This window comes from Canis aureus, chromosome 32 (genome assembly GCF_053574225.1).
Source record: "Canis aureus isolate CA01 chromosome 32, VMU_Caureus_v.1.0, whole genome shotgun sequence".
Lineage (NCBI taxonomy): Eukaryota > Metazoa > Chordata > Mammalia > Carnivora > Canidae > Canis > Canis aureus.
This window is the reverse complement of record NC_135642.1, coordinates 15180311-15204844: the sequence shown is the minus strand read 5'-3', so window position 1 is coordinate 15204844 and position 24534 is coordinate 15180311. Positions and strand designations below refer to the sequence as shown.

The 24534-nt window shown below is 49.1% G+C and overlaps 3 protein-coding genes across 5 annotated transcripts; 2 read left to right on the top strand and 1 right to left on the bottom strand.

Annotated features, from left to right (window-relative positions):
* On the top strand, window positions 1-4229 carry LOC144303103 (stereocilin-like). The gene is made up of 2 exons (XM_077880876.1): window positions 1-3674; window positions 3765-4229. Exons 1-2 carry the CDS (start codon window positions 2960-2962, stop codon window positions 3791-3793), a joined length of 744 nt encoding a protein of 247 aa, XP_077737002.1. The 5' UTR covers window positions 1-2959; the 3' UTR covers window positions 3794-4229.
* On the top strand, window positions 4019-18334 carry STRC (stereocilin). The gene is made up of 27 exons (XM_077880412.1): window positions 4019-4022; window positions 4702-5975; window positions 6974-7036; window positions 7135-7245; window positions 7413-7579; window positions 7775-7961; window positions 8080-8195; window positions 8392-8572; window positions 8924-9106; window positions 9382-9420; window positions 9603-9770; window positions 9934-9999; window positions 10410-10538; window positions 10839-10897; window positions 11699-11822; window positions 11948-12060; window positions 13615-13750; window positions 14167-14363; window positions 14562-14652; window positions 14862-15018; window positions 15654-15823; window positions 16400-16555; window positions 16933-17075; window positions 17247-17395; window positions 17646-17743; window positions 17839-17986; window positions 18177-18334. Exons 1-27 carry the CDS (start codon window positions 4019-4021, stop codon window positions 18263-18265), a joined length of 4518 nt encoding a protein of 1505 aa, XP_077736538.1. The 3' UTR covers window positions 18266-18334.
* Window positions 18335-18525: 191 nt separating this feature from the next.
* On the bottom strand, window positions 18526-24530 carry CKMT1A (creatine kinase, mitochondrial 1A). 3 transcript variants are annotated; one of them, XM_077880867.1, is made up of 10 exons: window positions 24377-24530; window positions 23238-23555; window positions 22405-22603; window positions 22106-22201; window positions 21510-21731; window positions 21289-21374; window positions 21044-21167; window positions 19307-19441; window positions 18972-19097; window positions 18526-18768 (listed from the first exon to the last, which is right to left on the bottom strand). In XM_077880867.1, exons 2-10 carry the CDS (start codon window positions 23384-23386, stop codon window positions 18652-18654), a joined length of 1254 nt encoding a protein of 417 aa, XP_077736993.1. In that variant the 5' UTR covers window positions 23387-23555; window positions 24377-24530; the 3' UTR covers window positions 18526-18651. The 3 variants fall into 3 exon arrangements, with proteins under 3 accessions (XP_077736993.1, XP_077736995.1, XP_077736994.1); XM_077880869.1 differs by having other exon boundaries at window positions 23238-23522; window positions 24377-24518; XM_077880868.1 differs by having other exon boundaries at window positions 24384-24405.
* Between the last annotated feature and the right edge of the window lie 4 nt (window positions 24531-24534).

Sequence of the window (24534 nt, the reverse complement as noted above, 5' to 3'; positions counted from 1 at the left end):
CAGTACAGTATTGTAAATGTATTTTCTCTTTCTTATGATTCTGTTAATATTTTCTTTGCTCAGTTTATTAGAAGAATTATATATAACATATATAATATATAGAATATGCATTCATCCATGGCTTTTGTTGTTGGTTAGGCTTCCAGTTAACAGCAGGCTATTGGTAGTTAAATTTTTGAGTAGTTAAGATTTTTGACTACACAGTGTGGGTTGGGGGGTAGTGCCCCTAATCACCAGCACTGTTCAAGGGTCACCTGTATAAGGTAATCTGCTTATATCAAATAGCTTGATATATTAGCTATAAATCCTAAACACTTTACCCTCAGTTGGCACATAGTCTGAATCCTTGTTGGCAACAGGATTGCTTAACCAACTGCTTGCTCCATCATCACGTGGACTGCCAAGAATTTCCCAGCCTGGGTTGAGAGAGTACTCATTGCTCCCCTCTCCAGTTGAGCCAACTAGTTTCATACTTGTTCTAAAGATCTTTTACTCAAGACACTACTTCCTGGTAAGAATTTCTGTATCCTATAGGGCTCTTTAGTTTCAAATAAAATAATTCATATTGAACTAGTCTGACAACAATAGTACTAACGTTTAGTAAATGTTTATTTTGTACCAGTGCCTGGCACATGATAGGTGCTTACTTTTTGTTGGATAGATGCCACATGCTGTGCTAAGTACTTTAAGTGCATTATCTAATTTTATCCTCTCAATAACTCTATACTAGTATCTCTCCTTTTTATAGAAAAGAACATTATGACACAGAGGTTTAGAAATTGCTCACAACACACAGCTAGTAAACATAGGAGCCAGGATTTGGATCCAAACCATCTCAATTTTTTGCTACACTATTAGCAAAAAAGGAGAATTTATCATTGAGGATCATTATGGAACCAAGGGCAGAAATTCAAATTCCAGGATGGGCTGGAACCAGAAGATAGAAAACTATAGGGAATCCAGGTCATATTCCTTGCTTCTCCTCTCTGCTTTCCAGACTGGATGTGGTAACTTTGATGGGCAAAGGGAAAATATTGACAAAGGGATGCAATAGATCATTTTACTGATTCTGACTTTTTATTTGCCTTGGAAAATCCTAGCACTGTCCTCAACTCTGGAGGCCTGGCCAAGTTATTCCACTTGGGGTGTGTGTGTGTGTCTCAGTTTCCTCATTTATAAAATGAGAAGTTTTTACCACAGGATCCCTCAGGTCCCTTCCAGTTCTAAAATTCTGTGATCTTAAGTGAAACTTCTAGGGCAGAAGCTCGTTAATAATAGATTTGAATGTGTGGGTTTGGGGGATAGAATAGAGGAGGGTTCTGAGGAAAGAAGGACAGAATAATGGTTTAAGTGGAGCCTCAGTGTTGAATTACTATTGAGAGCTGGTATCAGGTAAAGGCCTTTGGGGATATATAAATGGAGGACAGAAAAGACTTCTCTCCTTGGCCAGACTAGATTATTCTGAGTGGGATCTTTTTGATCTATGAGCAGTACTCTCTCTCTCTCTCTCTGGGTGTGTGTGTGTGTGTGTGTGTGTGTGTGCGCATGCATGTATGTGTGTGGGTGTGGGAAGTAGCCCTCCTGCACAGTGATTTAATCTGGTTTATCTCTTTTCTCAGCTTAGAATTTTCTATGGGGCTTTCATCTAGGCCACAGGAAGAGAGCCAGAGGGCAAACTCAAACGTTTGAATAGCCCAATGAGCAAGTCGCGCATCCATAAAATGAGAGGTATAGTCTATGTAACCTCTGAAGTCCTGCCCCATTCTTCGCATTTTGTGGTTCTAGGTAGTGGATCGAAAGCAGCTCTCCTCTTGTGAATGCCATGTCCTTGGACCAGAATTTGGTCTTTATTCTTCCTCTCCGTTTCTACCTGGCTGCCCAGCTCCTTTCTCTGGGCTCTCTTTCTTCCTTGATTCCTTCAAATCCTACTTACTTTTTAACTCCTTTGGACCCTGTTTTCTTATATTCTGCACCCCCCAGCTGGTTTCTGGATCTCCATTTCCATGTCTGCCCACTCCTATCTGCATCCTGGCTCTTAACTATCTCCTTGGGCTCTCCAAGAGCCCCCTGGAAATCCCCTATCTCTGGGCCCTCTCTTAGAAGTACACCTTTTTCCGAAGCCAAAGGATCAGGTATTCAGTGGCTCAGGTGACAAACCTGCTGTCAGGTTACAGATATTGTTTCCTGAAAGACCACACTACAGTGTCAGTGGCAACTCAGGCTGCCTGCAGTGCCCTGCCCTCACCTGGCTATCCCACACAAGGTGAGAACAACCAGAACTCACCTCTTACCAGTGCTCATCTGGAAACATGGCTCTGAGCCTCTGGCCAGTGCTGCTACTGCTAACGTGTGCAGGTGAGAGGAAGAGGGAGCAGGGCTGGGGATGAAGGGGATGGTTGCTGAAAAGAGACTTAAGAATGCAGAGATTAACTGGTTTCTATAAAAGATAAAGGAAGACAGGCAGAGACTAGAGCTAGGGAGAAAGTGAGGGTGAAGAAAGCAGGTCAAGACTTACTATAGGCTGATTCAGTAGAGGGAATCAGCTCACCATCCCCTTTGCCTCATATTTATTTATTTATTTATTTATTTTTAAGATTTTATTTTTTATTTATTCATGATAGACATAGAGAGAGAGAGAGGCAGACACAGAAGCAGGCTCCATGCTGGGAGCCCGACGTGCGACTCGATTCCGGGACTCCAGGATGGAGCCCTGGGCCAAAGGCAGGCGCTAAACCGCTGAGCCACCCAAGGATTCTCCCCCACTCTTTTTTTTTTTTTTTTTAAGATCGCCTCATCTTTAGATCCAAGCTAGGACCAGGTTCCAGGGCAGGGCTGAATTGGGTTCTAGGCTCTTTCCCTTTAGTGATCTCCCATTTCTCTCTTTACAGCGACTCTGGTCTCTAGTGGGATTCAGTCCCTGGACCCTGATCTCTCCCTCCTGAAGTCATTGCTCTCCACTATGGACCAGGCTCCCCAGGGGTCTCTCAGTCGCTCACAGTTCTCTGCATTTCTGGCCAATATTTCTTCTTCCTTTGAGTCTGGGAGAATGGGGGAGGGACCTGTGGGGGAGCCCCCACCTCTCCAGTCCCCTGCCCTCCGGCTCCATGACTTCCTAGTGACACTGAGAGGCAGCCCAGACTGGGAACCAATGCTAGGGCTGCTGGGGGATGTGCTGGCACTGCTGGGGCAGGAGCAGACCCCCAGGGACTTCCTGGGGCACCAGGCAGGTGTGCTGGGTGGACTCGCAGAGGTGCTACTAGGAGCCTTAGTTCCCATAGGACCCCCTACCCCTACCCGGCCCCCCTGTATCCGTGATGGGCCCTCTGACTGCGTCCTGGTGGCTGACTGGTTGCCTTCTCTGCTGTTGTTGTTAGAGGGTACACGCTGGCAGGCCCTGGTACAGGTGCAGCCCAGTGTGGACCCCACCAATGTCACAGGCCTTGATGGGAGGGAGCCAGCACCCCACTTTTTGCAGGGTCTGTTGGGTTTGCTCACCCCAGTAGGGGAACTGGGCTCTGAAGAGGCTCTTTGGGGAGGTCTGCTGCGCACAGTGGGGGCCCCGCTCTATGCTGCCTTCCAGGAGGGGCTGCTCCGTGTCACTGATTCCCTACGGAATGAAGTCTTCTCCATTCTGGGGCAACCAGAGCCTGATGCCAATGGGCAGTGCCAGGGAGGTGAGTGCTGCTAGGTCTGGGGCTGGGCTGTGGCAGGGCAAAGAAGGGGTGAGATTGGGGTAGTCTTCTTTCTTACTCTTTCCTTCCTAGGCAACCTTCGGCAGCTGCTCTTATGGTAAGTAACTCTCTTACCAGGAGAGGAGTTCTGATTGGGCCTGGGAAGTCATCAGACTCCAGAGTAGAGGAGGAAACTGATGGGAGGGGGGTTGTTTGGTGGTTTTGGAATGTTACTATCTGGGTTGGTGTCCCAGCTCTACTTTTGCCTCAGTTTCCCCACTTATAAAATATAGATAATTATTAGCTACCACAGAGTTGTTGAAAGGGATTGAACGGGTTGAGACCGTATGTGTAAGCCACCTAGAACTGTGCTTCCCGCATAGTGTTTAATAAATGTTACCTAATAAAGATGGACTATGGAAAGAAAGGATGAGACTGGATTCTTCTGTCCCTTACTATTTCAGTATACGTGCTACTGAAGCGAGCACTTTTACTATTTCAATACAACAGTGCCAGAGCATAGTTATACTTACTCAGTTGCTGGGCAGATTTCCTGATATGAGGCCAACCAAGGGTTGGATTTAAGCTACCTAAAAGCATATGAAGAAAGGAGAAGGAAGGGAGCCAGGTGGACAGAGGGAACTCCAGCTGGGCTGCTCCTAGATGATTCTGTGCTTTGACAGGACAGATCTCTCTCCCATTTCCACTATTCCAGTATTTTTAAAAAGATTTTATTTATTTATTCATGAGACAGAGAGAGAGAGAGAGGCAGAGACACAGGCAGAGGGAGAAGCAGGCTCCATGCAGGGAGCCCAATGTGGGACTCGATCCCAGGACCGTGGGATCATGCCCTGAGCCAAAGGCAGAAGCTGAACCACTGAGCCACCCAGAGACCCCTGACCATTCCAGTATTTAAACCAGTGACACCTATGCTCCCAGGGACCTTTTTGAAAAGCCTATGCTTGCCACCTCCACGCAGGGCTCTGGGCCAGGGTCAGAATGTTCAACTAGACGAAATGTGACTGACCAGATGCTGCCTCTACACCCAGGGGCATCCGGCACAACCTTTCCTGGGATGTCCAGGCGCTGGGCTTTCTGTCTGGATCGCCACCCCCACCCCCTGCCCTCCTCCACTGCCTGAGCACGGGTGTGCCTCTGCCCAGGGCTTCCCAGCCCTCAGCCCACATCAACCCTCGCCAACGGCGAGCCATCTCTGTGGAGGCCCTCTGCGAGAACCACTCAGGCCCAGCGCCACCCTACAGCATTTCCAACTTCTCCATCCACTTGCTCTGCCAGCAAGCCCAGCCTGCCACCCCGCAGCCCCCTCCCAGCACCGCTGCCGTCTGCCAGACAGCCATGTGGTATGCAGTGTCATGGGCACCAGGTGCCCAGGGCTGGCTACAGGCTTGCCATGACCAGTTTCCTGATCAGTTCCTGGAGGCAATATGTAGCAACCTCTCCTTTTCAGCCCTGTCTGGTCCCAATCGCCGCTTGGTAAAGCAGCTCTGTGCTGGCCTGCTCCCACCCCCCACTAACTGTCCTGAAGGCCTGCCCCCTGTTCCCCTCACCCCAGAGGTCTTCTGGGGCTGCTTCTTGGAGAATGAGACTCTGTGGGCTGAGCGGCTGTGTGGAGAGGCAGGTCTGCAGGCTGTGCCCCCCAGCAATCAGGCTTGGGTTCAACATGTGTGCCAGGGCCCTACCCCAGATGTCACTGCCTTCCCACCCTGCCATGTTGGACCTTGTGGGGAACGCTGTCCAGATGGAGGCAGCTTCCTGATGATGGTCTGTGCCAATGACACCATGTACGAAGCCCTGGTGCCCTTCTGGCCTTGGCTAGCGGGCCAGTGCAGGATAAGTCGAGGGGGCAATGACACTTGCTTCCTAGAGGGGCTACTTGGTCCTCTTCTACCCTCTCTGCCACCACTGGGACCATCCCCCCTGTGCCTGGCCCCAGCTCCCTTCCTGCTTGGCATGCTATCCCAGTTGCCACGCTGTCAATCCTCTGTGCCAGCCCTTGCCCATTCCACACGCCTGCACTATCTCCTGCGCCTGCTGACCTTTCTCCTGGGTCCAGGGGCTGGAGGGACCGAGGCCCAGGGAATGCTGGGTCAGGCCTTGATGCTCTCCAGTCTCCCAGACAACTGCTCCTTCTGGGATGCCTTCCGCCCAGAGGGCCGGCGTAGTGTGCTGCGGACAGTTGGAGAGTACCTGGAACGGGAGGAACAGCTGACCCCACCGGGCTTTGAACCCACTGCCAGTCCCAGCTCCGGTATAACCAAGATGGAGCTGCTGGCCTGCTTCAGCGTGAGTGATCCGCCAAGTCGAAAACCCCTGGAACAGAAGGAAGGGCCTCCAAATGAATTCTTTAATACTGAGAGGATAATATATAATATAATATACTGGCTTAAGCACATAGCTCTGGAGTCAGTCAGGCTTGGGTTCACATGATCAACCTTGGACAAGTTATTTAACCTCTCTGGGCAATATTTTTTTGATCTACAAATGGGGGAGAATAATATAATAATGATAATAATGATGCCACTTTTTTAGGGTGGCTGTAAGGATTACATAAGATAATACATGCTGTGGAATTATGTATCTAGAAGGATATATAAGATGCAATAAATTTTATCATGTTTTTCTTTCTAACCTTTTGACTCTCCCCCTTTCTGCTCCAGGAAGGAAAACGATCAAGTTGGAGGGTTCTAATTCTGTCCCTAGAAATTGAGAATTGGAGGCTGGCAAAATATAGGAAGATAAGGCAGAAATGAGAAAAATTCAGGGCAATTAAAACTGGAAGACTTGGAATCTGGGTTCAACTATGTCACATAATAGTGCAGTGTTAGGCAAATAACTTAATTTAGGTTTTCTGGGTTTCTGTGTCTTCTCTGTAGAGTGAAGGGGCTAGAATATATAAATACCATAATTCATTCACAGTTCCATGTTACAAGTAAGGTACTGTGCTAAGTTCTGTAGGATATGGGAAGAATCCTTACTCCATGTTAGGACCCATCTTTCTCAAGCCCTACATCCAATGAAATGAGATTAGACAGGTTCGTAGTAATTTGGTTCAGATCTCCAAGTACTTATTTATTAAGCCAGCAATGGACCTGGCATGGAAAAGGATACAGGAGACATTAGAGACATCATCCCTGGCCTAAAAGAGTTTAATATCCGAGGAGACACACATACTAGCTTCAGAGGAAGGACAAGCATCCTAGCAAGTGGAGTTGGAGTGCCTGGGGAAGCTTCAGGAGGAACAGAGGAGACAGCTTTTGGCATCTTGTCTGTCTCCCCACCAGCCTGTGCTATGGGACCTGCTCCAGAGGGAGAAGAGTGTTTGGGCCCTGCAGATTCTAGTGCAGGTAACAGACGGAGGGGCACATGGGTGGACTGGGTAACAAGCATGGCCTGAGGCTGCTGCCCAGTGAGGCCTCTTCCACAGTAACCTCTCACCCCCTAGGCATACCTGCATATGCCACCAGAAAATCTCCAGCAGCTGGTGCTCTCAGCAGAGAGGGAGGCTGCTCAGGGCTTCTTGACGCTCATGCACCGTTCCTGGGCCCAGCTGCAGGTGGGCATTGAGAGAAGGGGAACAAGGGTGGAGGGAGAAATCTGGGAATCAAGAATACCTGGAGCCCAGTGTGCAGAAGGCTTGCCCAGTTGAAGGAGGAACCTGAGAGGAGATGGCAACGATACTGAGTATTTCTTGAGCCAGCATCCATTTCTGTGTCCCCACAGGTACCACCATCAGAGGAGCAGGCCCTGGGTCGCCTGACCGCCCTGTTGCTCCAGCGGTACCCACGCCTCACCTCCCAGCTCTTCATTGACCTGTCACCACTCATCCCCTTCTTGGCTGTCTCTGATCTGATGCGCTTCCCACCATCCCTGTTGGCCAATGATAGTGTGTAAGGACCCCACACCTCTCCTGATCCTGTCAGGGTCAGACCAATCCAACCAGCCTAGAGCAGCCCCTTACTGAGATCCTCTCTGTTATAGTTAGGGAGAGTCTCCTTCTTGTCTATGACAGTAGGGCTGCAGAGAGCCAGGGGGGACAACAGTTTGGAACAAGGCCAAGGGCTAAGACCCATTACTCTCCCCAGCCTGGCTGCCATCCGGGATTACAGTCCAGGAATGAGGCCTGAACAGAAAGAGGCTCTTGCAAAGCGACTGCTGGCCCCTGAGCTATTCGGGGAAGTGCCTGCCTGGTCTCAGGAGCTACTGTGGGCAGTGCTGCCCCTGCTTCCCCACCTCCCTCTGGAAAACTTTCTGCAGCTCAGCCCTCATCAGGTATGATGTGATCATCTTAACGTGACTAGCCCAGGAGTCAATAGCATGTCTCCTGGTGAGCTCCTCCCCACAAGTGTCCCACAGTGACCCCAACACAAGCTGGCCCTCCTCATCTCAGATCCAGGCCTTAGAGGATAGCTGGCCAGCAGCAGGTCTTGGGCCAGGGCATGCCCGACATGTGCTACGAAGCCTGGTGAACCAGAGTGTCCAGGATGGAGAGGAGCAGGTACGCAGGTGAGTGGTTGTGGGACCAGTAATGAAGGCCAAGTTACCATGGTGGGTTTGGGTCCAAGGGAGGAAGGGGCAACAAAGTAGGCAGTGGCCCCCAGCAGTATAAGACTCCAGGACAGAGGCCTATCTATGGCACCCATATTTCTTAGTTTAGTGGTCAGAGTGCCTACTCTGTGTACCAACATGGTCCCCACCTTAGTGCCAGCTTCTGTGACCACATGAAGGCCAGCTTCGATGCCCTTCTCAGGCTGGGGCCCCTCGCCTGTTTCCTGAGTCCAGAGGAGCTGCAGAGCCTGGTACCCTTGAGTGATCCAATGGGGCCAGTAGAACGGGGGCTGCTGGAATGTGCGGCCAACGGGACCCTCAGCCCACAAGGACGGGTGAGCTCCTTGGCAGAAGCCTACAAGACTCCAGGCTTTCCTTGGGTCTGTGTCAAAGACTGGTCCGGTCATCTCAACCAAGTTTGAGCACCACAATGCTAGCCCTCCCCTGACCTCTGCCCCCTCTTTTCCTTTGTCCATGGTCATTCTTATCTGTTAGCACCTCTTCCTGACCCTATATTCTATGACACCCCAAACATACCCTTTGACATCTTAAACCCAATCTGTCCCTATACCATCCTTGGTTCTAAGCCCTAGCCCAGGCCCTGGGAAATCCAGATGTGGGATTAGACAAGAAGCTTAAGGTTCACTTGTCTTTTCTCTCCAGTCCCAAACCTTCTTTGGTTACAGGTGGCATATGAACTCCTGGGAGTGTTACGTTCATCTGGGGGAGCTGTGCTGAGCCCCCTGGAGCTGCGAGTCTGGGCCCCTCTCTTCCCTCAGCTGGGCCTCCGCTTCCTGCAGGAGCTGTCAGAGCCCCAGCTTAGAGCTATGCTTCCTGCTCTGCAGGGAACCAGTGTCACACCTGCCCAGGTGGGCCTATCTCACTATCTGGCATCTATCCTTCACCCCTGGGAACCAGGGATACCATCAGGTCCTCTGGAGCCCCCTTTTTCTCTGTCCCAAGGAGGACTACCTTATCCCCCTTTCTCTGATCAAGAAGAGCAGAGAGCCAGGCTAGTCACGGGTGTGGGGGGGTGTGTGTACAGAGGGAGCTAGAAGTTTTGGAGGGTAGGCCCTAGGGACTTGTTTAAAAACCTGGCTGCCAGGACCTGAGAGCTGTTGATTCCTGTCCTATTCTACTTTAGGCTGTTTTACTGCTTGGGCGGCTCCTCCCTAGGCATGATGTGAGTAGCAGCAACTTCTCAACATCCCCCAGAGGTTCCTGTCCCCCTTTCCCTGGCCCCTGCATCTACCCCCTTTCTTCCTGCTAAGCTCCTCATACTTGCCGCCTTGCTATACTATGATTGTTGTCTTCCCTACCACCCTGCCTCTCTTCTTCAGGACTCTTGTCTCTCTTGCTCCCCAGCTGTCCCTGGAGGAACTCTGCTCTTTGCACCCTCTGCTGCCAGGCCTCAGCTCCCAGACACTCCAGGCCATCCCTCGGCGAGTTCTGATTGGGGCTTGTTCCTGCCTGGCCCCTGAACTATCACGCCTCTCAGCCTGCCAGACCGCAGCGTTGCTGCAGACCTTCCGGGTATGGGAGTAGCAGGGAGGATGAGACACTCAGGGATGTGGGCTCTGGGTAAGAAGGAGGGCATCTTCCCTGTGGCCAGGGAAGGCCTCCCAAACCTCAAACCTCCCCACTTCCTTACACACACACTCACACACACACACACACACTGCCAATTCTCATGCAGGTGAAAGACGGAGTTAAAAACATAGGTACAACAGGTGCCAGCGCAGCTGTGTGTATCCCTGGTCAGGTATGTGTGGGATCTCCCAGCTAAACTCCTTTCCATGTCCCAGGGCAATTTCCTATGGCTGGTGCTGCCTCACACACTCCCCTTGCAGTGGCCCTGAGAGTCCATGTTGATTCTGTGCCCACCAACACATTAGCAGCTCTGATCCATACTGGCCCAAAGCTGGAAGGGTCTGAGAAATCTTCTAGGCCTGCTTTCAGAGAAAGAGAACAAAGCTCAGAGAGACTAAGGGACTTTAGTTCAGCAGGTGCCTAAATAGCAGCAATACTTGAGCACAGCCATCTTTTATATAAAGGTTCTCAGGTGTGCACTGCTCTAGTGGCACATGCCATCTACCCTTATCCTAGCTTTGGTCCCTTCCTGATCCTGTGGTGCCCCTCTTACCTATCACTACACTGCTACAAACCCCACAGCAGCCCATCCCCACCACTTGGCCAGACTGCCTGCTTCCCTTGCTCCCACTCAAGCTGCTGCAGCTGGACTCCGCAGCTCTTTTGGCTAACCGAAGGCGCTACCGGGATCTGCCCTGGTCTGAGCAGCAGGTAATTCTCCCCACTTACCCCAGAACTACCCTCTGTGTTCCATCTCTTTTACCCATCAGCTCTAAATTGGGTACATTATCCCAAGCATCCTTTATAATGTGACTTGCTTTGCTCTTTCCTTCTGCTCGCTCTCTGTCTTTCTCTCTCTCTCTCTTTCTCTTTCAGAGAGGAGTGTGCATTTGGGAGAGTAGGAGGCTGGTGGGACCCACAGGGTGAGGAAGCAGGATGGGGTCCAAGGCCCCTTAAGTCCTTGGGTAAATATCTCTGCTGGGGGGCTGCTCTTCTTTCTTTCTCTTGTAGGCACAGTTTCTCTGGAAGAAGATGCAAGTGCCCACCAACCTGACACTCAGGAATCTTCAGTGAGTAGCTTGTGCTGAGCAGTGAGTTTAATTTGACTAACATTTTTTTGAGCACTTAACCATGTGCTATATACCACAGGATAAGCAATGGGAGATGTGCAGATGAATGATGCATAGTCCCAGTCTGTGGGCCTTCTCTTGGCTCCTCCTGCCTTTACCCTCTTGCCCTCCCACAGCATCACACATATCCTGACTGGTTTAAGGAATACGGAAGACCTGGGTTCAGTGCCAGCCTGAACATGTATTAGTGATCTTGGGCAAGTCACTTAACCTCTCTAAGCTTCAGTTTTTTCTTCTGTAGAATGAAAATTAAAATAGTACCTACCTCATAGGATGTGGTTGTGAGGATCAAATGAGATAAGGCATACAAGGTACTTAATATAGTGCTTGGCCCCATGCAAGCTCCCAATAGACATTTGCTGTTGTCAGTTTAGTTCAAAGTGACCTCAGAACCACGACTAAGCAGTAATAAACAAGAATAAGTAAGTGTCACCTAACTCCCACCCACAGTAAAAGAATCACAGACTTCAGAATCTGAAGACGTAGCTCTAGATTCAGTTTATCATGTTTGTAATAGAATGATGTTGAGAATATCAAACTTGACTTCTGTGAATGTTTCTTTTCCTCTCTGATAAGCAGTGATGATGTGGGGAGCCAATGAGAATATCTATGGAAAAAGATTTCTCAAAACTATAAATTACCATAAGTGAACATCTGCACATGTGTCGAGAGTGTTGATACAAGGAGCAGACAGACCATGGCATGTGTTGAATGAGCATCTATCTACCCACACACCTACAGGGCTCTGGGCACCCTGGCAGGGGGCATGTCGTGTGAGTTTCTGCAGCAGATCAACTTGATGGCAGACTTCCTTGAAGTAGTGCACATGATCTATCAGCTACCCACTGGGGTTCGAGGGAGCCTGGTGAGAGGGGTGCTTAGTTGGAGCAGGGAGGCATTAGTTGGAGCAGGGAGGCAGGAACCCTGGGTACAGAATCCAGTTCCCGTGCTTAACTCTGTCCTGACTTGTTTCCTCACCCTACCCTATAGAGAGCCTGTATCTGGGCAGAGCTACAGCGGAAGATGACCATGCCAGAGCCAGAGCTGGCAACCCTGGGGTCAGAACTGAGTGGGCTAGACACCAAGCTACTTCTGGATTTACCGTAAGTGCTATGACTACAGATTCTGGCTTCTTAAAAGTCTCAACTTGAGGTAGAAGATCTGCCCTTAGGAAGTGCCCTTAAGGTAGTGGTTTTCTGTCTGGTGGTACCCTGACATCAATGATAGCCCAAAGTGGAGGATTCTATTCATGCTCTATGTTTTGACTGGCTCCCAGAACATGGCCTCAACATGGGACAGCTGAGGGTGCAGGCAACATTGTGATGTGGCCTGCCAAGTAGTCATAATATAATAGAGGCCACATTAATAGAGATAGAATATCCAAACTGAGGGAGGCAATGGTCCAATTCTGCCCTAGAGGATTGTAGTGTGCTTAAGCAACATGTTGTCACTGTGTTCAGTGGCATACAGAAAGAGAATATGTATGAGATATGGTAAATGCCTTCAAATACCCCAAAGGCTACCAAATAAAAGATACATTGGCATGTTTCTGAATGGCCGTATTGGGCATCACAAGGACCAGTGGATAAAAATCAGATTTTTGCAAACTATAAGGAAAATTGATGTAGTTAATTCCCAACATCAACTATTCAAGAGCTGTTCAAGCCTAGGCTGGATGGTCCTGTGGCAGGAATGTTGTAGAGCATGTTCAAGTGTGGCTGAGGATTGTGGGGAGAGAAAACTCATAAACCAGAGTCCTCCTGACACAGACTCTAGGAGTTTATGAGTATCTCTCACATAGGCTTCTTTTTCCATTTTACCCTCATCCCTACCCCATTGCCATCTGAACTGTAAGTCAGGGTAGAAAAAGGATCGTGTTAGTCTTTCTAGGGATGAGGTGATGGTAAAAGCACTTGACTCCATCCATTTTTATAGGCCTTTCCACAGATCTTGGTGTTTGTGCTACATGGCCTAGTTCCAGTTCCAGAATTGGCAACCCTAGATAAGAGTATAAAATATCACTTCTGATTTTTTGGGCAAAGGGACCTTAAAAAAAGCCATTCAAATCTGTTTAAATTTATTGGTTTGTGGAGATAAATTAGAATTCCAAGGACCTAGATAAGGTGAAAGATCCTAGACCATGAGCTGGAAGACCTGAGTTCTTCATTTATGAAAGAGCGGTAAGAAAAATACCTGTCTTACCTCAAGATTTTGTCATAAGGATCAAATGAGAGAACACCAAGAAGAACTTGGTAATCTGTGTAGCACTATGCCAATAAGAGAGGACCTCCTCACAAGTAGAGGAAGGGTGCCACTGTGGAAAAGAGGAATTGGGAGTAAGATCCCACCAACTCTGTGAGCCTGTTTCCTAATCTATAAAATGGGGGGAAATTTTAATGATATTTAATATTTGGGGCTTTTGGTTCCATGAGATGGTAGACTCATTGGTCATTTCTTCTCAGGAAGACTAGAAATATGTCACTCCTATTGTTCTCTCCCTTTAAACACTGTGGTGGGAATTGCATCTGGAGCAATTTAATATCAGATCCTGTCTAGGACCATAAGGTTTGGTCTGATGTGTCTGGGCAATATGGCATTCTGTGGTCCCTTTTCAATAAGGTTCATTTCTGAGTGCCCCTGTTGTCAAATTGCTATAGGATCTATTTGATGGATAGACTGTCCAATGAATCTATTATGTTGATGGTGGAGCTGGTACGAAGAGCTCCAGAGCAGCTGCTGGCACTGACCCCACTCCACCGGGTAGCCCTGGCAGAGAGGGCACTACAAAACTTGGTAAGAGTCCAACCTACCAGACTCAGAGCTGCTGCCTGGACAATTTTTACCTCTCAGAAAATGCTCTCTGTCTTCTAGGCTCACCCCCACTCCTTTGCTGCTAAACAGGTTCTTGTCCACAAGGCCCTAGCCCCTAGATCTACCTTTAGGTTTCATTCCTTGGAATGGAATGCCTTCATATTTCTTGTCCACATTCATTGGAGTCCTAGAAATCCCTTGGATTCCATCTCCTAGCCTTTTTGCCTCCTCCTATCTGGGCTCATTATTTAAGAAAGTGAACAATGGCAGTGAATATCATAGGGTCTTGAGTTGGGAGATGGAGGGAGAGAAAAATCAAAGGTTTTGGTGTCTTGATCAAAGAGTCTGGTCCTCTGAGTCAAAAATGCATTGTCCCAAGGCCTGATGTCCCTCTCCAGGCTCCAAAGGAGACAACAGTCTCAAGGGAAGTGCTGGAGACCTTAGGTCCCTTGGTTGGATTCCTGGGGATAGAGAGTACACGACGGATCCCCCTACCGATCCTGCTGGCCCATCTCAATCAGCTGCAGGGCTTCTGCCTAGGAGAGCCATTTGCCACAGAGCTGGGATGGCTCCTATCACAGGAGCCTATTCTGGGGTATGAAACTTTGGGAATTTCCAATTCTATCTCATCCTATACCCACCCTCTTAACCACCATCATCAGTAGCAGCTCATTCAATATGCTCAAGGTTCCTTGGAACCCTAAGTCCCTAGTCCTAGCATGTCCCCTTTTCCCCTTCTTTTCCCTCACAGTTCTTTCAGCACCTCAGCCCCTATCTTCTTCCTGTCCCCTAGGAAGCCAGAGTTGTGGAGCGAGGGTGAAGTAGAGCAAGCTGGACGCCTAGTACTCACTCTGTCTACTGAAGCTATTTCCTTGATCCCCAGGGTGAGGTGAAGGAAGAAGGGAGGGAGTAAGAGCAAAGGGGACTGGTGACCTGGTTCTGGGGAGCTGAGGCCAAGGAGGCTGAGGGCAAGGGATGTGAAGTCTGAGTCTGGGGGAAACTGCTAAAAAGAAACAGGACTTTGGAATTACAGCTCCACAGCTGGCCCTGACCTCCCCAGGTCTCTGCACCCTCCATCTTCCTTCTCACACAGGAAGCCTTGGGCCCAGAGACCCTGGAGCGGCTCCTGGAGAAGCAGCAGAGCTGGGAGCAGAGCAGAGTTGGACAGCTATGTGGGACGCCACAGCTTGCTCCCAAGAAAGCAGCCTTGGTAGCTGGGGTTGTACGACCTACTGCAGAAGATCTCTCAGGTGAAACTACCCAAATATTCATATGTCTATCAGGGTATATAGGAAAGAGTTTCCAGCAATGTAATCAGAAGTCTGGGCTCTAGGAATGCTGTGCCCTTTGAGCAGATTTGCACACTTTCTGCTCTCTGGGCTTGGGGTTTTTAATCCATAAACCACAGTGGTTAGAGTGATGATCTTCAATGTCTTTTCTAGTTCTAGGGTTCTATAGCTCTGGAAATTTAGAACCCATTGCATTTTTAGCCCAGGACTTCCCTTTTCCTATTCTCTTATCCCTGTTAACAGTAACCCAGCTCTAGGCTTGGCTCAATGCTAGAGCATGAAGCTGTCTGCTGGGAAGATGGTTAGGATGTAGGAAGGAGACACTGTGGGGCCGGAGACCTAGGATCTGATCTAGACCTGCCATGAAACCCTTAGGAAACCCCCCTCAGTCTTCCATTTATATGAGGGGCTTGTCCTCTCTAGTCACTTGCTCTAATATCCTTTGAGTCCTATAATTCTCACACTATAGTAATCCTTTGGCCCCTACTGTCCACATTGCCCTATCCAAAGGTTGGAGGAGTCATTCAATCTATAGATATCTCTCTGGGTATAGTTTAATTCTACACTGACCCCCTATGCCTGCCTTCCCGCTTCAGAACCTGTGCCAAATTGTGCAGATGTACGGGGAACATTCCCAGCAGCCTGGTCAGCAACCCAGATTGCAGAGATGGAGCTCTCAGACTTTGAGGACTGCCTGGCATTATTTGCAGGAGACCCAGGACTTGGTCCTGAAGAACTACGGGCAGCAATGGGCAAGGCAAAACAGGTTAGGGATGGAGAGGCCAACATGAGGAAGCTGGTTGGGTATGGTATGGGACACAAGAGAATGGATAACTGGGTAAGAAGTGGGAAAAATAGGAGATTAAAGAATTAGAGTTTGGATCCTGACTAGGAAGTCAGAGGGGATGAATATAGAGGAAAGGAAGCTAGTACAGTGGAGAGAGGGAAGAAAGCAGTGGTTACCAAAATTTACAGTGTATCAGAATTATCCAGAGAACAGGTTTTTAAAATGCTGATGCCAGGGTCCTGTGCTAGACTCACTGAAGAATCTTCTGAGGGCTCTGGGCATCTGCATTTTAACAGGCATTCCCACTGAGTCTGGTGTACACAAAAGTTTAGAACTCATGGACTAGAGTCTGCTATTCTTCCGTAGCATCTTTCAGTAACACCTTGGAGGAACATTAATCCAATCCTCATTTTACAGTTGAGGAAACTAAAGATCCTGAGAGGCAAATAATTTGCTTACAGTTATACAGCTAAGGTCAGAGACATGATTAAGATCCATCATTCTGACTCCTAGACCAATGCTTTTCCATTCACATTGTTCCTCTCTTTTTCCTAGTTGTGGGGTCCTCCCCGGGGATTCCGTCCTGAGCAGATCCTGCAGCTGGGTCGGCTCTTAATAGGTCTAGGAGAGCGGGAACTACAGGAGCTGATCCTAGTGGACTGGGGAGTGCTGAGCACCCTGGGGCAGATAGATGGCTGGAGTTCTATCCAGGTAACACCTTCCCTTTTCCTACTACTTTCCAAATGTCCATTCCACAGAGCCTGGCCCCCAGGTCACCTAAAGCCCAAGGAATTTTTTTCCATCACCCTGTCTGGCCATTCTTTCTATTTTTAAATACCCTGTACTTGTGGTGTTAGGGACTCTGTGATTGATTCGCTTTGAGGTCATGAACATATAAAGCTCCCTCCTGCCTATCTTCCCCTGGCCTTCTCTGTTTTGGATCCTCAACTTCCCCCATGGCTATTGGATCTTCAGGTCTTAATAATATAAGTATGTAATCCAGTAGCACTTGTCACTTCCCTAATCACTTCCTCATCCATGAATTCCCCATTTATTTCCTTATTCTGTGCCCTCCGTCCCCACCTCAGCTCCGAGTTGTGGTCTCCAGTTTCCTGCGGCAGAGTGGCCGGCATGTGAGCCACCTGGACTTCCTTCACCTGACTGCACTGGGTTACACGCTGTGTGGACTTCGGCCAGAGGAGCTACAGCATATCAGCAGTTGGGAATTTAGGTCACTTGTGAAGGGAAGGGTGTGGGTGGTGGTGACAATATAAAGATAGACTCATGGGGTTGTCCCATGGAGAAAGGGACCTCATTTGAAGCCATCTATATTCCCATCTCATAACTATGGACCCTATCACTGTGGCTGAATCTTTCTTCCTCCAATCCCACTTTTCCACAGCCAAGCAGCTCTCTTCCTGGGCAATCTGCATCTCCAGTGTTCTGAGGAGCAACTGGAAGCTCTGGCCCAGCTCCTTGTGCTGCCTGGTGGTTTTGGCCCTGTCAGCAACTGGGGGCCTGAGATCTTCACTGAAATTGGCACAATAGCAGGTAGGGAAGCTGGACCACTGCTGGTACTAGTTGTCAGTTGTTGGTTTTTGCATGACGGCTGGATTGGGTGGAGGATTGCTCTGGAATTCTTAAGGTGGGAGTCTGAGAAGGTATTTAGAGGTTGGAGATGTGTTTGGAAAGATGTATGGTAGGGTATTTTGGGAAGTTGGAGAAGGTCTATAGGTTTGAAGAGAAGGGGGAAAGCCTATACAAGACAATGTTTAGATGCCTATCCCACTTGCTTCAACAGCAGGGATCCCAGACCTGGCTCTTTCAGCACTGCTGCAGGAACAGATCCAGGGTCTTACCCCTCTTGCTATTTCTGTCATCCCTGCTCCTAAATTTGCTGTATGTATTGATGGGCTGGGATGTGGGGTGACCAAAAAGAGCCAGGGCCCAGTGGGGGCTAGAGTGGTTATACCGATTCCTATCCTCACCCCCAGGTGGTGTTCAGCCCCACCCAGCTATCTAGTCTCACAAGTGTTCAGGCTATGGCTGTCACTCCTGAACAAATGGCCTTTCTGAGTCCTGAGCAGCGACGAGCTGTTGTATGGGCCCAGCATGAGGGGAAAGAGAGCCCAGAACAGCAGGGTGAGTTTTCCAAATGCATAACCTGACCCTCCAACTCCTGACTGAGGATCTGGCCTGGAACTTGTTGCTATCTCATAGAACCCACTCAGGGAGATCCCTGGTGTAAAGGGGTCTAGGCATATATTTTCCATATATCAATGGTTCCTGGGGAAAAGAGTTGTAATATTCCTCTCACTCTGTCTCATTATAGGTCGAAGCACAGCCTGGGGCCTTCAGGACTGGTCACAACCCTCCTGGGCCATGGCATTGACCATCTGCTTCCTTGGCAACCTGATATGAACCTGTCTCTACAGTTAAAGAGAGAGATTATTGAGAAAGAAACTTTAATAAAGTGCAAATGGAAACGCATTCTAATTATCCTCAGGGAGCCAATGGGGAATATGGGTAAAATGCTAATGCTTTCCACCCACCTGAGAATCAGTGTTCCTGGCATGCCTTATCTGGAGTATTCTTTTCATCATAAATAACCCCACAGCTTCTTTTCCTTTCCTGGAGGCTAGTCCCTCCTCACCCCAACCATTAGAAATAACAAAGACAACTAGAGCATAGCAAGGAGTCTTTACTAGGACAGAAGGGAGTTAGGGGCATCCAGGGCAAGTAGAATGGGCCACATTAGAATGGATAGAAGTCCTGGGGATCTTGAGTCATCTTCGGGGAATGGGGAGTTAATGCTTATTGTGGACGAGAGGTGGAGGGACGCGGATATCCTGGCCTCTCTCCAGACGCCGTTCACAATCAATCAAATAGTTTACTCCATCGATGACCAGCTGCACCAGCTCCACCTGAAGGACACTAACCCTTGATTTCTGCTTCCCATAACTTGAGTTTCCTTCTTTAGTGCTGATTTGCCTGCTCTAGGCACTCATTTCCAGGCTCCTCCCCACTCAACCTGAATTTCATTTCAGATTCCTGGGGTTCACTCACCGTCATAGCTCAACCCCCACAGACCTATATCTCTCTTCACCCTAATCCCTAAGGATCTCACCTCTGACTTGCCCAGTCGGTCCAAATTAGAGATGTCAAAGACGCTGCCTGTGGCAGCTGTGTCCACTCCTCCAGTACCACGTTTTTGGAGCCTTAAGTTCTCCAGGATCTTTGGGAAGCGGCTGTCCTAGAGGGGAGGGCACAGGGTTAAGGGCAGGATCAATAGGGGCAGAGACTGATTTTACCTGAAAGAGCTTTGAACCTGCTCAGAACTCTTTCCCCTAATATTTCTAAGCCACAATGTGTCTGGCTCCTTTCCAAAATGCCCACACCCTCCCATCTACACACAGCCACCTTCTTCATTCACACCCCACTCTAACCCCACAACTCCTTTACTTTGCTTAGCAGGGGCAGTTTGATGTGCACTCCTGCCCGAAGTCCAGTGCCCAGGTTAGACGGACAGGTCAAGATGTATCCCAAACGCTCATTCCACATGAACTCCCAGCCACGCTCCTGGATCAGCCGCTCCACCTGAGTCCACAAAGTCGCTGTTAGTGAAAAGTCAGGGATACGTGAACCCTCCCTTAACCAGACCTACAGGAACTCTAGAACCAGAAACTTGGGCTATGAAAAAATGACAGTGCTGTGTGTGTGTAAATGCTTTGTTATTATCACACATACAAGGTAATTTTGATGTTGCAAGCCTATAATGGTGAGATTACAGAAAAGTATATTGTGTGTGGAAGAAGAGAAACTTGGGAGAATGATGCATTCAGGATGATCTAGGGAAATGAGTGGAGGTGGTAAACTGAACTGAGAAAGGAATGATTATTTAATGAGCTCAGCATGCATGGATTATCTTTGCTTTGCTAATGAGGCTGGAGTTTGGAAGGGTTCTTTCACACATAAAATGAGGGTGTAGGCTCTGCAACAGGAAGAGGCAAGAGAGCCTTCTGTTAGCTGTGGAGAGAGCACATGTGAGAAGTCATAGAGAAAGGTGAAAACAGTCCAGAAGAGCCGCACTCAGAGTTATGTGTATGCTTGATGAGGTGGGAAGGGGATTGTGGAAAGGGTGTTTTGTTTCACTTGAGCATCCTAATCATGGAGGTGACCATTAGAGTTCAAAAGACAGGGGATCTGCTGAAGTGATGGACATGAAAACTACCTAATGTGAGTAAAGGGGATCTTGTTCATAGTTTAGGAAAAAAACATGGCATGGGGGATTATTTTACATGTTGAACAAGGGGAAACTCTTCCATCTAGAAAAATAATAATGGGAGGTAACACTTATTGAACATTGATTATAGGCCAGGCATTTTACATGCCTTTTTCTCATTTAATCCCCACAACAACATAAAATGTAGGAAGCCTTATTATACTAATTTCACAGATGAGAAACCTGAGGAATATTATTTGAAAAGCACTTCCCTACCACTTACAGTCAGAATATGTTATCTGTTATTTGCCAAAAACAATAAAAAGTTCCTAGCTAGAATCTAAAAGAAGAGGAGCTCTCTGTCTTTACGAGTCCAAAATAGAATTGTATATATGAGAATACACAATAAGAACTGGGTTTATGGGGATTTCTAATCTAGAATAGAATATAGAGACCTAATCCATATAAGATTGAAGATTCAGTAGAGCCACACATTCTGGAACTTCAGCCATTCCATCTTTCATTTTCCCTGGTCTCCCCCCTCCTCTCAGCTTAAAACCAGACATGATACTTTAGCAAGAAAGACAGAATTCAGAGCAAAGGCCAACCTTGGTTACACTGAAATCATGAACATACCAAGCTTTCATTCCCTGCAATGATCCAGGTTCAGATTTTTCTTTATCTGTACACTCCACACATTCCAGGCACTGACCCACTATCTCAGTTATTCTTTTTGTCTTATCTGGCAACTGCTTTATTTACTACATTGGACTCGTGACATTCTTTCTATCTTCTATTCTTGGGTGACCATATTTCCTGGTTTTCCCTGGACAGTCCTAATATATTGTCCTGCAATGATTGATGGTGATCCCTTTTGCTATCAAAAGTGTCCTGAATTGGTTGATAAATTAGGTGGTATGGTCTTTGGGTTTTCCTTATGTCCTCCCACCTAGTTCCCTTATACATTCTTCTCCAACCTCTTTGAGGCCTCGACAGAATCTTTCAAACACTCTCTTCATGTTGCCACCCTTCTCCATGGAGATGACCCGTGTATGATCCTCCTCATTCACCCAGATCAAGAAGCTCTTCTCATTGTTGTGCCTGAAGAGTAGAAAAGAGGGAAAGACAGGGATCAAGAGGCAGGTCAAGAACTGGGGGAGATAGAGGAATAAGAGGCACGTAAGGGACATGGGGACAAAAAAAGGTAAGTTAAGCCTCATACCAGATCCCACGAGCATCTGGCCAGTCTCGAGCCATTCCTGCTGCAGTCAGCAATGGGGACACGGGCTTATCAAATAGGAAATGATCCTGAGGCAAGTAAAAGGACTTGGTTTAAGAATCTTCACAGTAGCCTCTGGGCCTCTATCTCATCTGGCCAACCCTCCCCTCTGACTCTTCTTTCCATCTGCTTCCTTAACCCAACTCCCTCTCAACGCCCCTCACATCAATAAGCTGCTGCTGTTCAGCCTCTGTCATCTCACTGAGCCGATAGTAACGTCCAGCCAGGTCACCCTTCAGGCCGCTCAATGCATCCACTACAACACGTTCCACCTCTCGTCGCTCTGCCCGAGTGCATGCCGGAGGGAGACTGAGTCCGCGGATACTTCGGCCAGTTCTGACTCTCGAGGACAATACATACCTCTCATCAAAGTAGCCAGAACGGATCTAGGGAATAAGAGAAATTAATATATGTCACAGAAACACAGTGGGTGGGAACTGAGGGCCCTGGGGAAAGGAGAGACTTTAAGAACTGTAAGGATCCTCACTGCATGCATTGGAAGAAGTCCAAAGGGCAAGTACTCCAAATGAAGGGGGCAATATGGACCCTCCCCAAACTGCTTATTTTGGGGTATGGTCGTTCTCATCCACCTTCTCTCCATATCTGCTGCTTCTTAAGATACAATTCCTTCCCCCGCACCAAGACTAAAAGCTCAGCAGTCTAATGACTCTGAGTCAGGAAGTAATTAAGGTGAAGGGATTGGAGAAACAGAGCGTTGTACATAAGGCAATGCAAATCAGAAGCGGAATATCTGACCTACCTTGCTGGCATCCAGGTCAGTGGTATGTTTCATTGTTCGGGGGTCATATCCATTGTGTCGTTCTTGTATCACAGGATCAAACAGCTCAGCAAATACCTGATGGGGAATTAAGAGGGAGAGGGTGGTTAAAGAGAGGGGATCCCTTTCAGGGCCTTAGTCGTGGATTGATTTCACTGGGTCAGAAAACATGAGTATGGAAGGTCCAGCCTTAAGGGAAAGTGAAGGGTCTGTTGGGGGAACGAGCTGGGATTACTGGGAAGATGAGTTGGGTCATCAGGGAAACTCTGGGGGCCCCCTACCTCATAGGTCTCCTCATCTCCAGCTACCATGCCCACAGTCTTGATGAAGGGGTGGCCGGGGTTGTCCACGCCAGTCTGGATACACTGATCTAGCGTCCAACCAGTGGGTGTGGTCTTGTCGCAGAGCCGGGCATAGACTGCTGGGGTCAGGTGACTGGCCATGCAGTTGTTGTGCTTTCGTAGGTCTGGGTACTCAGCGCTAGGGAGGGGGTACCCAGTAACCATGGAGAGAGGGCACAGGGGGCCTAGACCCAGTGCAGTCAGATGGGAGCTATCCAGTTAGCCATGTCTAGCTTTGCTCCTTAGGAGAAGGGAAGATTAGAGGGAGGCTAAATCTTGGTAATCTCTTTAGGGACTTTCAGGGTCTATTCTTTCCCAACAGTTCCAGTTTCCTTTGGCTGGCGGGCTCAATTCCCCCAGATTTGCTCAGTTCTTTCCTACCATTAGCACAACATTAGGGATGGGGGAGGGGAAAGACCAAGGACGGGAATTCAGGAAATTAGGGGAAACAGCAGGAAAGGAGATGGAGGAAAGCGAAAAGGATAGTTCCTGGTTTCTCAATTAGGGATTTGGGCAGAGTGGGTGCAGCCAGAACTCAGGGCCGAGCGGGCTTGGGGGCGGAGACTGCGGGTTACAGGTCCCCAGGAATGCGTTAGCCTCACGGTTTTGGCCTCAATCCCCAATCCACTGACGTTTCCAGATTGTACAGCACTGTACTCCAGAGCCTTCGTGATTATAACCCTTCTCTGTTGCCCAGGTCCTCCTCTCCATCCCCATCTTCGTTCCTGTCACCACCTCCCCCACACACACCGCTGCGCCTCAGACACTGATACCTTGGGGGATACAGCCTCCGTCGTTCACTGGCGGCTCTTACAGGTTCCGGGCGGAGCAGAAACCCAGCGGCTAGAGACCCAGCTCCAGCCAAAGCTAGGAGCCTGAGCCCCGGGCGCGCGGACAGCAGACGAGAGAAGGGACCAGCCATGGCTTGAGGTTCCGGCTATTCAATCCCGGAGCGGGAGCTGGCGCAGGGCAGGAACGGGGAGGGAGGGTGCAACCAGGAGGTCTGAGGGCCGGAACTGGGTGCGAAGCTGGAGCCGAAATGGGGGCCGGAGTGGAGGCTGGAGCGGGAGAGGGAGCGGGTTCCAACCGGACTGCAGGAGAGGCGCAATGAGCTAGCGGCGGGCGGTGGAGGAGAGGGAGGCCCCAGCCGCAGTCTCCAGGGGTGGGGCTCCCACAGGCCCCGCCTTTCCGCCTGCGACCGCGCTAGGTGTGCGAGGGCAGAGGTGGGAAGCACCGCCAGGTAGAATAGGGACCGGGAGCTCCCCGCCGTAGGCCGGGGATGCGGGCCCACCTGGGATGAGGTCGCCCAGATTTCAGCACCAAGTACAGGACAGCACCCAAGGGGACCCGAGAAAGCTGAACACCCTTCCCCCAAGCCTCTCCATTTAACTGGGAACCCGATTCGTCACTCTGAGTGTGAAAGTGACATTGCACAACCTTCTCTAGTTTTCGGCCTTCCCCTGCAACCTCTTCATATGCCCAGGGGAGGCGGCCGCGGGAGAAACCGCCAAAGAAGTACAGATACCGGAGAAAGACGTGAAGAGAGCACGCAGAGACAGGCACAGGAAAAGACACTGGGTGGCTCAAGGTCACCTTCTCCTTAAAACCAGGAAGAGGACCAAGGTGCCCTCCTGCGACACCTGAGCTATTCTTATAAGAATTCCCTGAGAGGAACCAGAGAAACATTAATTCTTACCCCATTTATATTGTGTTCTCTACCCCCACTCAGCTCCCAAGACTGAAGCCGTAAGTCCTGCCTCCACTTCTCATGATCTCCAGCTTTTCTCCCCTCAACCCTCCTCCGGAGCTTCTACTTCACCTTTGATCTTTTAATTCTTCAAGCTTTATCCTTGTTCAGAACTATTTGCTGCCCACAGGACTCCCTCTGAGTATTCTCTGCAAGCTTGCCTACCTGTTACCTGTTGGTTGCACTGGGTATGGAGCTGGGGTTGGACAGGGAATTGTTAGTTTTCTCTTCCGCCTCTCCCTTCTGCTCCCTCTTTGTAGCTTCCAGTTCCTGGACTGGAGGGGAGCATAAGGAGAAGTGAAGGGTGTGGTAAGATGACGAGG